The 17,474-nt window shown below is 38.3% G+C and overlaps 1 protein-coding gene across 1 annotated transcript in view; it reads right to left on the reverse strand.

Annotated features, from left to right (window-relative positions):
• The window catches only part of TM2D1 (TM2 domain containing 1), a 42,439-nt gene extending 33,482 nt beyond the window's left edge, over positions 1–8,957 (reverse strand). Inside the window, exons 1-3 of the mRNA XM_069478011.1 lie at positions 8,778–8,957; positions 6,764–6,837; positions 2,233–2,341 (exon numbers count right to left, since the gene is read on the reverse strand). Coding sequence (XP_069334112.1) covers positions 2,233–2,341; positions 6,764–6,837; positions 8,778–8,944 — 350 coding nt within the window. The 5' untranslated portion in view covers positions 8,945–8,957. The remainder of the gene's footprint in view (positions 1–2,232; positions 2,342–6,763; positions 6,838–8,777) is intronic.
• Between the last annotated feature and the right edge of the window lie 8,517 nt (positions 8,958–17,474).

Raw genomic sequence — 17,474 nt, forward strand, 5'->3', positions numbered from 1 at the left:
TAAAACACTCCTACAAAAGTTTCCCTCTCCCCTTTCCCATCTACTGGTTGAATGGAAAGGACTCTAAGAATTAGAGGAAGCACAGCCACGAGACGAAATAAGCAGAGCCCATGCACGACTGCACAGAACAACTATCACCTTCCTTACCCCACCCAGACCTCCACGCCAACCCAAATTGAACTGTAAAGTGAGTGTGAAATACTAATAAAGATAACCAGTATAAACAGGCGGGTGGCTTGGTAATCAATCAGATGTGGTCACCAGACTTCAGTTTCTGAAGAACACATTATATTAACAGAATGGTTATATCTACAATATTAACATGGAGTTTTAATTGAGTATTAATATTATATAAAATTTTTAAAAGAATATACTGACAGTAGAAGGAAAATATATAAATTAGACAAGGAACACCCAATGAATAAGAATTTGTCTGTGAGTCTTTATTTGGTAGCTGAGCAGTAGCTAGCCTTTTGGTAGACATGTACCTACTATACTGGTAAAGGAAAATGATATATCAGGTCATCTTAGCTTTGTGACTCTTACCATTAAAATTACCCATCACTCTAACTCGCGTTGTTCTGATGTAATGCTCATCAAGCAAATTCTGCTTTGGAATTCTGGATTTTATTACAGAAGCTGAATAAGTTGGCCAGTAGACTTGGAGTATCTTATATTTCTCATCATATTTGATATCAATGTCTTATGAGCATGATTAGTGTAGTTCAGTTGCATTAAGTCTAATCTACCCTGAGATTATGAAAGAAAAATCAGCATCAACCTGGAAACTAAGTAACAGACCATTGTGGTGTTAGCATTACAGGTAATATGAACCTAAAAGGTCCAACCTGAGTGGTTAGCTGTTCTCAACAGATGATTTTCTTAGTTGTTGTATTACAGCCGATAACATCTTGAGTCAGCACTTAATATGTTATTTTGTTGTTTGTAATGTTTAAGGTAGAAATAATCAATCTATAAATTTAAAAATTGACTAAACCATATCTAAGTACTTTGGAAATAATTCCTTTTAACAATTTTTACTTATCCCATGAGAAATCTTGGAACCCAAGAAGATTAAGTGACTGGTTTAGGATTACATAGCAAAATAGAATCAAAAGCTCCTCATTAACTCAATGAAGTAGGGTCAAAAGAAAAAGAAAGGACTCTAAGAGTATTTTCTAAGAATCCTAACAGAACTTATAGAAAAAGCCAAACTGATTATTTCTTGAAACAATTGAAACTAGGTGCCATCAAATAGAATGCAACAATATACAGTTATAAGATAAAAATACAGTGTGAGCAATTAATAAAAATGGGTAAATCATGTTTTTAGTACAAAGCAGTAACATAAGATTAAAATTTAAGGTTTATAATACCAAAAGTAAAAATCAAACTTAAAAATCCTTCAAACAGGCTGGGTGCGATGGTTGTCGCCTGTAATCCTAGCACTCTGGGAGGCCACGGCAGGAGGATCGCTTGAGATCAGGAGTTTGAGACCAGCCAGAGCAAGAGTGAGACCCGGTCTCTACTAGAAATAGAAAAATTAGCCGGATGTGGTGGCTTGTGCCTGTAGTCCCAGCTACTTGGGAGGCTGAGGCAGGAGGATTGCTTGAGCCCAGGAGTTTGAGGTTGCAGCAAGCTATGATGACGCCACTGCACTCTAGCCAGGGCGACAGAGTAACACTCTGTCCCCACAAAAAAAAAAAATCCTTCAAACAGAGAACATTCCTAACAAAATAAAGCCATTTGTCTTATTATCCCAAACTGATAACTTTTGAATTGTTTAACATTGTCATTTATCATCCATATCTTTTATAAAGAATGAAACCAAGTTTCAAAATGCCCTTAATGTGCAAAAAATAATTAGCACTTTTTTGATATAACAGGTAAACAATTCCTATTTATACTCTAGAAATTCCCCAAATTTTGAAAACAGAATTTTTTCATAATTCATTTGGTGGCATAAACTGAGCAACTTGAATTAAAATGGCATAAGGCCATTTGTAGTCTTTATTTATCCCGTATAGTGAACTACTAATACTTAGCTCTACTTCATTGGTGAATTGCATTTATAAAAATATATGCACACTTAAAATATAGGTTTTCTGACCCAAGCAAAAGATAAAAGATATATTTGCAGGATTTTCCCCAAAAATTATCTCTTCAATTCATGGAATCAAGATACAACATAAGCAAGTAACATGAAAATTTAAGTTTTAATAGTATACTTACACATTTCGGCAAGATATGGGCTTGAGAAAACCAATTTCATTTCCAGTAAAATGTGTTTCATTGCCACTGAAATCCTTACAAGTTATGTTGGGTGCTGGAAAACATGGAACTGAAGGCAGAAAAAAAAAAGTCAATAAACCATTACTTTTCTTCTGTAGAAAAGGTATATAATTATTTTTTCTAAGACTGGCAAAGCACATAAGAAAATATGTTATAACAAACCACCTCCCAATATAACATCTGACACAAGGCTTTAATTTAGATAGGAAAAACTATATTATATATAGGTATTTATGTACAAGATAAATATAATATGATATAGTGGTCTCTTAGCACACAAATATAAGAATTGCCACACTGGATTAGATGCATGGCTCATCTATTAATAATTCAATCTCTTTTCCTCTGACAAAGGTGACAAGGGAAGAACTACACAATATTACTGCCCTTCATCGCTAAGATGAAGAATATGTCTCAAATTTTTGTTGGTAACTCATTGGGCAATTTATCTATTAAATTATCCAACATAACCCGAATTTGTATTTTCAGCTTATATCAACTATTGTAGATAATGACTGGCATAAAGTAAGATTCTTTTTATTCATTCTAATTGTATTTGTTTCTTGATTCCCTCTAGGATTTAATGTAGTATTATTATTTCAGCATTTAGTAATTTTGATCTTTACTCACACCCTAAATGACATAAGAGGAATACTTACAGAGCTTACTACGTACCAGGTAGGCACTGTCCTAAATGCTTTACGGCCTCATAGTGCAAAGAATAAGAACTTTGAAATGAGAATGACCTATCTGGGCATTGTCCCTTTCAGAATCTTGGATTCTTTGTAGGTAAAAATAGTACTAAGACCACCTAGTACTCATGGAACAATGCAGGAATTAAGTATATAAAAATATCGAGCAGAAGGCACAGCTTATAGTAGGTATTTAATAAATGTTAGGGTCTTTTCTTCCTTCAACATTTCAACCTGAAACATACTAATGCTTTTAGGCTAGTTTTAGCAAATGCTTATCTCTATGTTTAGCAACAATGATTACAAATTTTTTTTGAGAAAATGCAAATAGAAATTTGTGTAATAGTCAAAGTAAAAACGGATCCCAGAGTTTGATTATCAGAGGAAAATGGTATTTTCTGTCTAGTTTAAAATTATCTCATTAATTAAAATTTCCAACAAATCATTGTTCTCCTTTAGGTCAGAATAGTACACCAAGAAAAATGATGCTGGAAAAAACCCTGTAATGACTTCTACACCTGTTTGTTGGGTTACTGATAGTTCTAACTAAATCACTCCTTAAATTTTATTATCTATTTATTTATGTATATATGTAAAGCATTTAAATTTCTAAAACAAGGTGATACTTATAACAAAAGGCATAAATTCCATAGAACTGAGAACTATTTAAATAAAATAAAGGGAAGAGGGATAGTAAAGAAATAATCAAAGCAAAAAACTAGGCCAAGGGAAGACACCTTCATTAAACCACAAATTTGACTCAGAGATTCCTAGTAGTTAAGACAAAAAGCTTTACACAGCTATGGTGATACAATTAAAAGAAAGCATACCAATTCACCTCTAAACTATTACAGGAACTTGGCTTGGTTCATAATACAAGGGACTAAGAATATAATAGAGAAGACCCTCAATAAGAACTTTTACGAACAACAGAGGTTTTCCACATAGCCATTTCTTATATTAACTTCAGATATAAGGAGGGACATGATGTTAAGGTCTACAAAAAGATGGGGCAAAAATTAACAGACAATTGATATGTAGCTATTTGGCCACGTGCCTTGATATAGGGATAAAATTTATTGACCTTTGTGAATGAATTGATATCATGTCCCTCAGATTATATCTGGAAAATCTTTCATCTTAGATCATGCTTTCGACTAGAGTTATTTAGTAGACAACTCAAAATTGAGGTTAGCAGCAAATGTCTGAAATGCTAATATAAATTCTATGTTACTGACTAAAAGGAGATCAATATGTTCTAGATGACGAATTCTTCTTTTCTGCTCAGCAACCATGGCCTGACAATAGATTAGTAATTCTTAACTGGGGCAATTTTGCACTCCAGGGGACATTTGGCAATTTTTGGAGACATTTTTGGTTGTCACCACTGTGGGGCTGCTAGTGGCATCAGCAGGTAGAGACCAGGGATACTACTAAACATCCTACGATGCACAAAACAGCCTCCCCTCAACAATGAATTATCCAGTACAACACATCAATAGCACTAAGGTTGAGAAAACCTGCCCTAGATCAGTGGTCTTCAAAAAATTTTGTTCACCACTTCCTAAATAATTTTTTTAAAACTATGTACTCCCTCACACATTTAAATTGACATCTAAAATTTTTCATAATGAATTTAAATGGTTGCAAAAAAGTAATTTCCAGCATATTTAATACTATCATTAAATTAAAATGGTATAGCACTCTTTAAAACGGAATCTAAAAACCACAGCAGTATGATAACCAACATGATCCAGTGGAGAACACATATGAAAAAGCTCTTCTTTAAAATTCAGAATTTTACATCAATTTGGGGAAAGAATACACATATAAAAACTGAGGATCTAGAAATCAATTCCTTTAGAGACATATGTTATGGGCTGAATTTTGTCCCCTCACCTTCAAAATATATGTTGAAGTCCTAACCCACAGTACCTCACAATGTGACCTTATTTGGAAATAAGTTCTTAGCAGATTTAACCACGATGACACCATTAGGGTGGGCCATAATCCAATATATAAGGTGTCCTTATGAAAAGGAGAAATTGGACATGCATAAAGAGAATGTCGTGTGAAGATAAAGGCAGAGTAGACTAATGCAGCTGCAAGCCAACGAAGGCCAAGGATTGATGGCTACCACCAGAAGTTTGGAAGGATTCCACTCAGAATCTGAGAGGGAACAAGGCACTCTTGATACCTTGATTTCAGACTTGAAACCCAGACCTGTGCCTCCAAAACCTGAAATCCAGAATTTGCCTCCAGAACTGTGAGATAGTCAAATGCATTACATTTATTGTGCACTTTATTTCTATTATTATTACATTGTAATATATAATGAAATAATTCTACAACTCACCATCATGCAGAATCTAATGCTGCCGCTGATCTAACAGGAGGCAGAGCACAGGCAGTGATGTGAGCAATGGGGAGTGGCTGTAAACAGAGATGAAGCTTCGCTCACTCGCCTATCGCTCACCTCCTGCTGTACGGCCGGCCGGTTCCTAACAGGCCACAGACCAATACGGATCCGAGGTCCGGGAGGTGGGGACTGCAGTTCTACAGCACAGTAGTGTGACTATGGTTAACAATACTGTACTATTTAATGCATATTTCAAAGTGGCTAGAAGAAAGAATTTCGAATATTCTTACCACAAAGAAATGACAAATATATGAGGTGATGGCTATACTAAATATTCTGATTTGATTCTTACACAACATATACATGTATCAAAACATCACACTGTACCCCATAAAGATGTACAATTATGTGTCAATTAAAAAGAAAAAAAAGAATGCTAAATAGCTCCAATATACTCCTATCAGCCTTTCACCGTAACCTGTACTCCTTTAGAAGAAAATACTAAACAGAGAGCAACTTATTAATGTTCTTTTGTTTTTTGGTTTTTTTTAGACAGAGTTTCACTCTGTTACCCTGGGTGGAGTGCAGTGGCGTCATCATAGCTCACTGCAACCTCAAACTCATGGGCTCAAGCAACCCTCTTGCCTCAGCCTCTCAAGTAGCTGGGAGTACAGGCATGTGCCAGGATGCCCAGTTAATTATTCTATTTTTAGTAGAGACAGGGTCTGGCTCTTGCTCAGGATGGTCTCGAATTCCTGAGCTCGAGCAATCCTCCAGGCTCAGCCTCCCAGAGTGCGAGGATTACAGGCGTAAGCCTCCACGCCTGGCCTAAAATATTAATTTTAACACGGCATTACACTATTTTAGAATAGAAGCTCCCCCAAAGGCTGAGGGTTTTATTCATTATTAAAACACCTCTCTAAGAAAATACTGATGCATACTTAAAATCCTTACCATACTGTTTTCATACTTAGGATGTACCTAAGTGTAGTTACAAGTATATAATCAGGGTGAGATAGCTCCTCACCCTAGACAAACAGTATCATTTCAAGGTTTTTTTAGTAATTAAAAAACTTAATAAAAGAAGTGCCTTTGTATTATTAATATATAACATAGCTTGGAAAATAAAAGGCATCAAGAAATCTATATAAACTAATTCCAAATGTTTAAAATATATATATATATATATATATATATATATAAAACTTCCCAGTTTATATAATTGAGAGTTAAGACTTTTTTAAATGAAATACTGATAACCCCTAGCCAGTTCTCCAATTTTATATAAGTTGTTCTGCAAACTGAACAATAATGTTATAAGAAAAAAACACATTTATTAATTACTTTTAGCGATCATACATTGATCTATGACATAATGTTTTAAAAATTATGTTTGAAGACATGTTTCTAGAAGTCTTACCGTGAGCTGTGTAGTTTGTACAGTTAACTGGCTCTTGCGTAGCATCATTTATTTTGGGATCTTTACAGATATATGTAAAAAAAAAGTTAAGGAAATATGGACTACATTCCAACACAAAACACTATCATGTCTTTAATATCTCATATTATACACTCACGTTGATATTAATATATAAAGAGAGGCTGCTAGTTTGTCCAAGTCAAGCATAAGTACAAATATACTTTTAGTGTTGCTAAATAATACTTGAACATTAACTTATTACAAGAAAAGTATATTAGCACATATTAAAAGCTCTAGCAGAGGATGCCATACTTAAAGAACATTAGGGTATAAACTCAAAGCAAGAATCAAAATAAAAATCTTTACCAAATTATTTTAATTGGGCTTCACGTTAAAAACAAATCAGCTTCCAGAGATCTGAACTGAATTAATTTATGGGGCCCCTAGCATTATCATATACATAATTTCATGTAACACAAACAACCTTGTGAGGTAGATCCCATTTTCCCCACATTACAGAAGCACAAACTGAGGCTCAAAGTTTGAGTGGCTTATCCAAAGTCATATAAATGATAGGTAGTAAATTCAAGTTTCCTGATTGCAAGCCTAGAACACTTTCCTACACAGTGCAGGGAACATGGTTGTTTTCTGTGTGGTCACCCAACAGGAATTTAAGTTTTTGAAAACAGGTATAATAATCCTCCTCTAAAAGACATTCAAAACACTTGATGGGGGGATTTCTGTCTGCTAAATCTTACTGTTGACACTAAAATGGCGTAGGTATGGTATTTATAAGATGTCTCTGGAGATAGCCAGACCCCTGTTTAAGGTTTCTGAATCACTTTTTGGAAACCCTATCCTTATGCCAGGAATAACAGACATTTTCCAGTTGTCATTACCTCATAGTCCTATATACTCAGTCACTTCTCTCTGGGGTTCAACTCTTAATACGCCCAATTATTTTCTTAGAATCACCCTGAAATTTTTGCCAAGAAACGGACTCAACTTACTAGGTCAGTGATTCTCAAACTTCAAGCACAGTGACATTCAGCAAGTCAGAGCAATTCTGTAAAAATCTAATAAAGACTTTATCTCCCCAACTCACCTAAAAATACTACAGAATTTTTCTTAATTTTACGATTTTCTCTCATAGACTCTTTCTTATACCTCTGGCTTCTGGTATTAGGTTTTTTTCTTTTTTCTGTCCTACAATGTTTATAAAACAGTATCAAATTTTGTGCAAAAGTAGCTATTTTAGTTTGAATGTAATGCATATTTTCCCTTGTTCCTTTATCACAAAGCTGTGTTATGAGATCCACTTAACCCTTCAGCCTCAGTTTTCTCATCCATAAATAAAGAGCTAACACATACAGTCCCTACTATGTCAGGCACTGTTCTAGGTGTTTTACCTATACTTACTTAAATATGGCAACAGACCTTTAAGTTGGTGGGACTGGTATCCAAATTTTTATTCCAGAGAAAAGAGTTCCAGTAATTTGCTCAAGGTTACCAAGTGCAGCAGGAATTCCTCCCCTCAGGATAGAATCTCACTGAGTTTGAGGATGACAAGGTAATATATATAAAGTTAATGATAAATGGGCAACACACCTTGGCTATATTGTTATTAATTGCTTATGTGTCTCCTCCCAAATCAGCAAATTTTTTCAGGGTAGAGTCTGTCAATCTGTGTATTACTAGTACCTAGAACAGGGCCTGGCATAGTTGAGGATCTAAATGTTTGTTGAATAGATAAGCACACTGGCAAAAGAAAAAAAAATAGGTGGATCAGAAGACGGAGTGCCAACGACTAGTAAAATCCTAAGGCAATCACAAAGCGTGGCCTCTATCCCTACCATCCCCGCACCTCTCTTCACCTCCAAGGGCCCCTCAGTCACTAAAGGTCACAGGTCATCGTTTCCTTTAGTACCGCCCTAGCCCTTCCTGAGGGCCGGGACCCACTTGCGACCCCAACTCTACCTCGCCTCCACGGGGGAATGCTCCCCACAGAGGATATTGTCCCACTTTGAGGTCCTCGCACTTAAGCAACTCCTCGCCCCCGGCGGCGGCTGTGGCGGCAGCCCCCCAAGGTCCCGTGGTGCCTGAGATGAGCCACAGGACACCGAGGAACGGGGCGGCCACGGCCCCCGGTGCAGCCAGCCCGGAGGGCCAGGCGGCCGCCATGTTGGAGACCGGCGCGTCCCCCACAACTTCCGGTTCCGCCTCCTCCTAGTCGCGGGCGGGAGAAGGGCACAGGGAGGGAGGCTCTTAAAGGGACCACGCTGCGGATAGAGGCCAGTTTGGTCACCTGGCTCGTTTTCTTCCCTGAGAGCCTGTGGAATCACCTGGGAGACCTTTTTAAAAAAAATCCACGTTCCCGGTCTCTCGCCGGGGCGAATTTCCCCACGAACTCTTGGAAGGAGCTAAAGCTGGTCTCTGAGTGCTGGAAGAAGGAAAGGACTGCCTTAGGGAATCAGCTGCCTCCACCGGCTCCTCACTGCCACGCTAACTGTGCTGCAGCTTTTCGGTCCTCCAGAAGTGCCCGCGGCTCCCGGCGTTGGGATAAACGGTTTCCGTGCATCATTTCTGTTCGTCCTGATAGGAGTGGGGTTTACGGATAAGGACGAGGCTCGAAGACGCTGAAAGCACTTAGTTACTGAGTGACTCAGTTGGAATAAAATCGATGTTTGCCGGATTTCAGAATCTGTGCACTTACTAATTATGATAGAAAGTCTCCATGTTACCTTAGAGGATTTGTGGAAGGCTGCCACGAAAAGAACTTAAGAACTCTGTATCACATAGAGAGATATCACACCTTTTTAAAAATAAGATTCTTTCAAGAAATAATTGTTATGTGTTTATTTTTGAAAGAGGCCTCAATATGTTTCTATTTTTTGTAGAGATGGGGTCTCTCTTGCTCAGGCTGGTTTCCAATTCTTGGGCTCAAGCAATCCTCCCACTTTGGCCTCCCAAAGTGTTAGGATTACAGTCATGAGCCAAGGCGCCCTGCTATTTTTAACTTAAAACATTTATGCATAATATTTATGCTTTAAATCAGATTTAAATGATAATTTGAAATTTACTAGTTCGGGGGGAGGGGAAGGAGGGGATGGGTGAAAACCTACCGAACACTATCTGGGTGATGGGCACACTTACACCCTGACTCAAGCATTACAAAAGCGATTCTTGTAAACCAAAAACATTTGTACCTACTTAATACTTTGCAATTAAAAAAAAATTTACTAGTTCAAGTTAAACTTCTTCTTTTAAATGGACTTCTTCCTTCTCTTTCATTTTTTTCTTTCCTTTTTTTCTTTTCTCTCTCTTTTCCTCCCTCTCTTCCTCCAAAAAATATTTCTTAAGCATTTACTACATACCCAGCGTGAGGCTAAATAGACTCAAAAAGTGGAAAGACAAGCACTAGCAATTAAGCACTTTATGTTTGGTAGGAGAAAAGACAATTAACATACTTGATAATTGTTGTAATAGAAGCACATACTAGCTACTATAGTAGGACAAGGGTTTTGATCAAGATATTCTCCCAAAACAGTACTTGAAACACCGTATTTTGTCACTGGCATGAGAATAATTAAAAATCCAGGCCAAACTGAATCAGCAGAGACATATCTTCATAGGATACATGACTACCTAAAAATGTAGTCCAGAAAACTAACCATTAAACTTTAAGTTAAAAAACAAAAAACAAAACCCCAGTAAAGTATACAATATACAGCTCAATACCATCCCTCAGCCTAATCCTGAGATGAAATTTAGGAAAGGGTTAGGAGTCAAGGATATGGTAAAATCTGTCAAAAGAAAATTACTACAATTTTAGTTATAGATCTAATTGGCTTTTAGTCACAATTCAAGAATCTGGGCAGTCTCCATTCTATACACTAGAATGAAAGTTCCCACTGGGCAATAGAACAGTGGTTTTATAAGGTGGGAACAAGGAAACAATAGAAAAATAAGTGATTGTTTAACATTAGGTTACTTCAGGTTACTTTTTTGTAGGCAGAGGGGACTTCCTTATACTGACTCAAGGAGACTGGAATCTTCTATAGTCAAGAAAAGCTGGTCTGTTTTGGGATCTATCTGCTTCCTTAAAATTTTAGTTGATAGGCCGGGCGCGGTGGCTCACGCCTGTAATCCTAGCACTCTGGGAGGCCGAGGTGGGCGGATCGTTTGAGCTCAGGAGTTCGAGACCAGCCTGAGCAAGAGCGAGACCCCATCTCTACTAAAAATAGAAAGAAATTATATGGACAGCTAAAAATATATATAGAAAAAATTAGCCGGGCATGGTGGTGCATGCCTGTAGTCCCAGCTACTCGGGAGGCTGAGGCAGGAGGATCGCTTGAGCCCAGGAGTTTGAGGTTGCTGTGAGCTAGGCTGACGCCACGGCACTCACTCTAGCTTGGGCAACAGAGTGAGACTCTGTCTCAAAAAAAAAAAAAAAAAAAAAAAAAATTTTAGTTGATGTGGCATTTAGCATGAGTGACTCCCTTTCAGTTTGATCTGGTCTGTTGGGGCCTGGTGCAGTAGCTCAGTTTAAAACAATGGCCTCCCATAATTTTCGCTTAACAAATCCAAGGGTAAGGATCAGAATGTCTGCTACACATATGACCTGGTAATAAAAAACATTAACTTTGCATTTTGACTACCATTTTTACTTTCAGATTGTTATGGTTTGATTTTTAAAATACAATCTTAACGTGAAAACAACCCAAGTGCCCATCAATACATGAGTGGATTAGTAAAATGTGGTATATGTATGCCATGGAGTACTATGCAGCTATAAGAAACAATGATGATATAGCACCTCTTGTATTTTCCTGGATAGAGTTGGAGGACATGCTTGAAGCTCTGACTGGGGTGAGGGGGAAGGCAATATACGTAACCTAAACTTTTGTACTCCCATAATAGTGAAATAAAAAAAAAAATACAATCTTAAGAAAATCAGACAGTTAAAACATGTAACTTTCTAGTTACAAAATTAGATATTTTCCTGCTGACTATAAGAATATTGCTAATCTTTGTATTTTCATAATTTTCCACATTGATTGTGAATTAAAAAAAATTTTTTTGGCTGGGCGTGGTGGCTCACGCCTGTAATCCTAGCACTCTGGGAGGCCGAGGCGGGTGGATCGCTCAAGGTCAGGAGTTCGAGACCAGCCTGAGCAAGAGCGAGACCCCGTCTCTACTAAAAATAGAAAGAAATTATATGGACAAATATATATAGAAAAAATTAGCCGGGCATGGTGGCGCGTGCCTGTAGTCCCAGCTACTCGGGAGGCTGAGGCAGGAGGATCGCTTGAGCCCAGGAGTTTGAGGTTGCTATGAGCTAGGCTGATGCCATGGCACTCACTCTAGCCCGGGCAACAAAGTGAGACTCTGTCTCAAAAAAAAAAAAAATAAAATAAAAATAAAAAAAAAATTTTTTACTGTAGATAGAATAGCTGGAAATCCACATAGATTTTGAACAATTAACTATTTGAAAATGCTTACCCTTTGCTGTTAATATCATTACAAAATCTATTTTTGTGGTTCCAGTCTTTATACTCTCCTACAATATACAAACTAAAAAGAATAAAAATGTTTGTTTCCTCATGAAAGGAAACAAGCAATACAAAACTTTTGACCCTTGAACTGACAATGGGTTAAAAATTCACTTTCTCGGCTGGGCGCGGTGGCTCACGCCTGTAATCCTAGCACTCTGGGAGGCCGAGGTGGACGGATCGTTTGAGCTCAGGAGTTCGAGACCAGCCTGAGCAAGAGCGAGACCCCATCTCTACTAAAAATAGAAAGAAATTATATGGACAGCTAAAAATATATATAGAAAAAATTAGCCGGGCATGGTGGTGCATGCCTGTAGTCCCAACTACTAGGGAGGCTGAGACAGGAGGATCCCTTGAGCTCAGGAGTTTGAGGTTGCTGTGAGCTAGGCTGACGCCACGGCACTCACTCTAGCCTGGGCAACAAAGTGAGACTCTGTCTCAAAAAATAAATAAATAAATAAAAATAAAAAAATAAAAATTCACTTTCTCTTCTTACTGCCACTTAATCGATTTCCTCATGGCTCCGCAAAATACATTGCACTATTTCTTTTTAAAGACAGTCTCTAATGACATGATTACTACATTGTCTAAATTTAGTAAGAACTTATATCTCAATGTTTTCAATGCCAAATTTGTCACATAAAAATTCTACAGAAAGAAAGGATATGACTAGTACAACCCAAGGTGGAAACTGTTGTGTGGAAATATTAGGAAAGAGGATTACCATCGAAGCCTGAAGCATAGCTTCCTCTGGGATTCAAGGGCTCCATACATTGGATCTTTTCATTCCTAAGATTTTCACATACACCTAATTACTTTAACAGATAGTTCTGCCCCATGGGAAAACTTTCTAAGGAAACTAACCTAATTCTTGTTTCCCCAGTTAGGACAGAAACATTAAGAAATAAAACATTGTTTCTCTCAAACCTTCCTTTCTTATTTGATTATGATGGGCAGTATTTTTCTTTGGTGATAAATTCGTAATATTAGGGCTCTGCTAGATCTTTATTGTACCCTCTGTACAACATTTGGAATTTGACTGTATTCATGTTGTTAACTCTCAAGTATTTCTGATCGTGTCCTCCCTTTGGTGCACAAATCTAATTAAATTAAGTTTGATTCAGCACTTAATAAGGCCTACTTTTAGATGCCAAGTACATTTCATCTTAAATGTCAAATGGAGGATCTAAAATTGACTTATCAGAGTCCTGCTTCTCCCAAAAAAAAAACCAAAATAAATTGGCTTATCTCAATTTCACTATCAATATTGCTTTTATCAGGTTCAAAACTTGGAATCATTTCTACCCTTCATTTTTCTCCTTGTTTTCCTTTAATACCTTTAATCTAATCAGTAAGGAACTGATATTTTTAAGTGTTCCTTCTTTTATTTAATCCTATATTTGCACCCTATTTCAAGTGTTCCTCATTTCCTGTGTACCTTGCTATGTAGTGACCTCTTAGTTCCTCTATTTTATTCTAAGCTTTCTCCCCAACTTTGTCAATCCATTTCTGTACACTGCTTCCAGATTAATCCTTCATTTAAAAAAAAACCTATGCAATATTCAAAAACTTTTTGTGGCTCTTTAACTTCTCAGAGATAAAAGATACACTCTTATTTATTTGTTTCGTGGAGGCAGAGTCTCACTCTGTCCACCTGCCTAGAGTCCAGTGGCACCATCATAGTTCATGATACAACCTCAAACTCCTGGGCTCAAGCAATCCTCCTGCCTCAGCTTCCCGAGTAGCTAGGACTACAGGTGCATGCCACCACACCTGGCTAATTTTTCTGGGTTTTGTTTTTTTGGGTTTGGTTTTTTTTTTTTTTTTTTTTTGTAGAGACGGGGTCTCACTCTTGCTCAGGCTGGTCTCAAACTCCTGAGCTCAAGGGATCCTCCTGCCTCAGCCTCCCAGAGTGCTAGGATTGCAGGAGTGAGCCACTGTGCCCAGCCAAAAGGTAAACTCTTACAACCTAAAGTTCTTTGTGGTATTTTCAGGTCCTCTATCATCTGTCGTGGCCTCAATTTTATTTACCACTACGCTTAGCTTTCTTCTTGCTGTCACCAGTCTCTACCATAATCATTACCATCTATGCTGCTTCACTTATTGGGTACTTTCTATGTGCCACATATGTGCAAAACATGTATTTTTTCATTTAACCTTCAAAACTACCATATGAAGTGAGCACTGTTACCACAGTTTGCCTAATGAGAATTAGAAGGGTTAAGTAACTTGCCAAGGTCACAAATTTTAGGAAATGGTAGAGTCAGGATTGAAGCTCAGATCTGGCTTTAGGGTGTTCAAGTTGTCAACATCAAGAGTCATTTGTGTCAAAACCAAACAAAATAGAGTCAGGAGACTAAGAAGGGAGGATCCTTATGCATACACATATCTAGGATAAGAACTATTACAAAGACTCTGTGAAGGGCTCTTACCCACATGTGCCTGTAACAAGAACTTTTGCCAAGGACTTTCCAAACTGCAGCTTGCTACAAAGTCACAAGGACAGCTGGCCTGATATACAAGAACACTTGCCCAATATACTGGCTCAGCTAATGAACTGGCATCAACTCCTGAGGTAAGCCCTGTAACCAATGTTCTCCTTGTTTCAAAACAACTTACATGTGCTCCTCTTGCCTTTAAAAGCTTCCCCTTACCTCAACCTCCCTGAATGCACCTATGGTTGCCATGGAATGCACATTCTGCATTGCAATGCTTCTACTTATTCCCAAATAAGTTCATTATCTTTGGAGAATCTCTGTTATTTTAGGTTGACAAGAGCTTGTGCTCTTAAAAATTCATCTTCATCATTCTCTGAATAAGACACTCTTGAAGATTCTCAGAGGTAAACATTTTCTGGCACAGAGAAAGCTCCTTAAAAAATGTATTGAATAAATAATTTTTTTTTTAAGACACAAGGTGTGGCTGTGTTGCCCAGGCTGGACTCAAACTCCATGGCTCAAGCCATCCTTAACTATAGGTGTGCCACAGTACCCAACAAAAAATTTTTTTCTTAATTCCAAGTAAGAGTCACAGGAAAGTTCACATTAAATTAACACAAAAATGTGAGAAAATGAGGTTAAACATGGTAGAGATAGATGTTTGCTGGGGTAGTCAGGGAGGCAGCTTCTCGTAAGAGGTGAGACTTGAGTCTAGCACTGGAGGAATGGTAGGGCTTACAGAATATTCCAGGTAGGGGGAATAGAATGAATTACAGAAAAGCCATTGTATGGTGATTGCATGAACTCTGAGTAGACAAAGTTTGCCCAGAGTAAGGTCCTGGAATAGTGAAGTGCAAGATTAGGTTGAAGAGTCTGCACAGAGGGGAGAATTTGGAGGGCCTTGAATACCAAGAAAAGGAGTTTGGACTTGGTTTCATGGTCCATTCAAAGTTAAATAATTTTTTGAAAAAGGGGGAATATGTTCATAACATCATCAAATGTTAAAGTAAGAAGAGGCGAGGCAGGATGGCTCATGACGGTACTGTAATCCCAGCACTTTGGGAAGCCAAGGTGGGAAGATTGCTGGAGGCTAAGTGTTGGAGATCAGCCTCGGCAACATAGCAAGACCCTGTGTCTACAAAAAAATTTAAAAAATTAACTGGGTGTGGTAGCGTGAGCCTATAGTCCTAGCTACTTGAAAGGCTGAGGCAGGAGGATCTCTTGACCCCAGGAGTTCAAGGCTGTAGTAAGCTATGATTGTGCCACTGCACTACTCTAGCCTGGACCACAAGCAAGACCCTATCTCTAAAAAAAAAAAAAAAAAAAAAAAAAAAAAAGAAGATATAGTAAAAACAGACGCAATGTTTGCAAGGTGATGTTTTGACATAATTGCTCTACACTTTTCTTTTTGCTGTCCTGCTGACTTGGGAAGCATTACCTTCTCTATTTTACCTAAGTAAATCCCGAACACTGTTAAGACCTGTTTAAGTCTTAACAATGCTTTCAACAAGTGTAATGGGTCTCTTATTTTCTGAAGGTCTGGCTTCATTCTATTTGCTAATTTAAGTTATTGTATTATATTAAATCATTTCCCTGAAGAGTTTCTTAGTTTCTAAAAAGCAGGGACCATGCTGATAATGTGTATCTACTTACTGGGCCTAACGAGAGATATTTCCTTTAAGACAAGCAAAGAAACTATAAAGTGCCAAGTGCATGATCCTACAACAAAAGTCTTTATGTTGGAGTTGTTTTGTATATATTCCTCATCTTGTGGGGACAAGGATACCATTTTACACATCTCCTCAGAGTCATTCACAGTGTTTAACAAATACTTCATTTATTCAATGAATAAGATACCCAAAGATTGATTCTCCTACCTTTAATGTGTAGACTGCATTAGACAAAGTAAAACGCCTATCATCAAAGTTCTAAATTAAAGAGAGTGGGTGAAACGCCACTGTGGCATATTTTTCTCGAAGTCAACCTGTGACATCAAGAATAAAATTTTAAAATGCATAGAGAAATCAACACTGTAGAGTCAAAAGACCCCGTCTGGGTCGCAAACTTTGGGCCACTTAACCTACACAGTGCCCTGATTCCTCATCAGTTTCTTCCCACAGTAAATGAGATAATGCGTAAACTAGCACCAGGAATATAGGAGACAAACACTGCTAGATTAGTTTCTTCTCTCAACTAAATGAGAAGAAAATAATGACTCCGACAGTTACACTTCCATGAATATTTTATGTTGCATCAGTGGACACAGAAAACACAAGGAGGGATGAGAGAACGCGAAAGGAACGGGGCAAAGGACAAGGGCCAAGCAGATTTGACCAATGCTTTAATCAATATCCTCCTTCAATTTCCTCGATCTTGGCTCTTGCTCTCCACCCAGCCCTCCTACCACACCTGTGGGGCCGGATCTCCCACTCGGTTAGTGCTGGCAGCCCCCACCACGCGGCGTTTCATCTGCCCAGCCGCTCTCTCACACCCCACCTTTCCCAGGCTCTTTAAGCATCCCTCAACCGGTCGAAATTCACCTGCACAAAGTAGTGAGGTCAACCGCCCTCCCGCCCTGGAGTCCGCCTCCCTCGGGCCCGGCTCCCTGGCCCGCCCCACCCGCGCCACCATGGAGCCCCGCCCCGGGCGGGGAGGGTCGGGGCGAGGGGAGGGCCTGCCAGGTGAGGCGCGGTCACCCTGGGTCTCTCACTTCCGCCCAGG

This window comes from Eulemur rufifrons, chromosome 8 (assembly GCF_041146395.1).
Source record: "Eulemur rufifrons isolate Redbay chromosome 8, OSU_ERuf_1, whole genome shotgun sequence".
Taxonomy (NCBI): domain Eukaryota; kingdom Metazoa; phylum Chordata; class Mammalia; order Primates; family Lemuridae; genus Eulemur; species Eulemur rufifrons.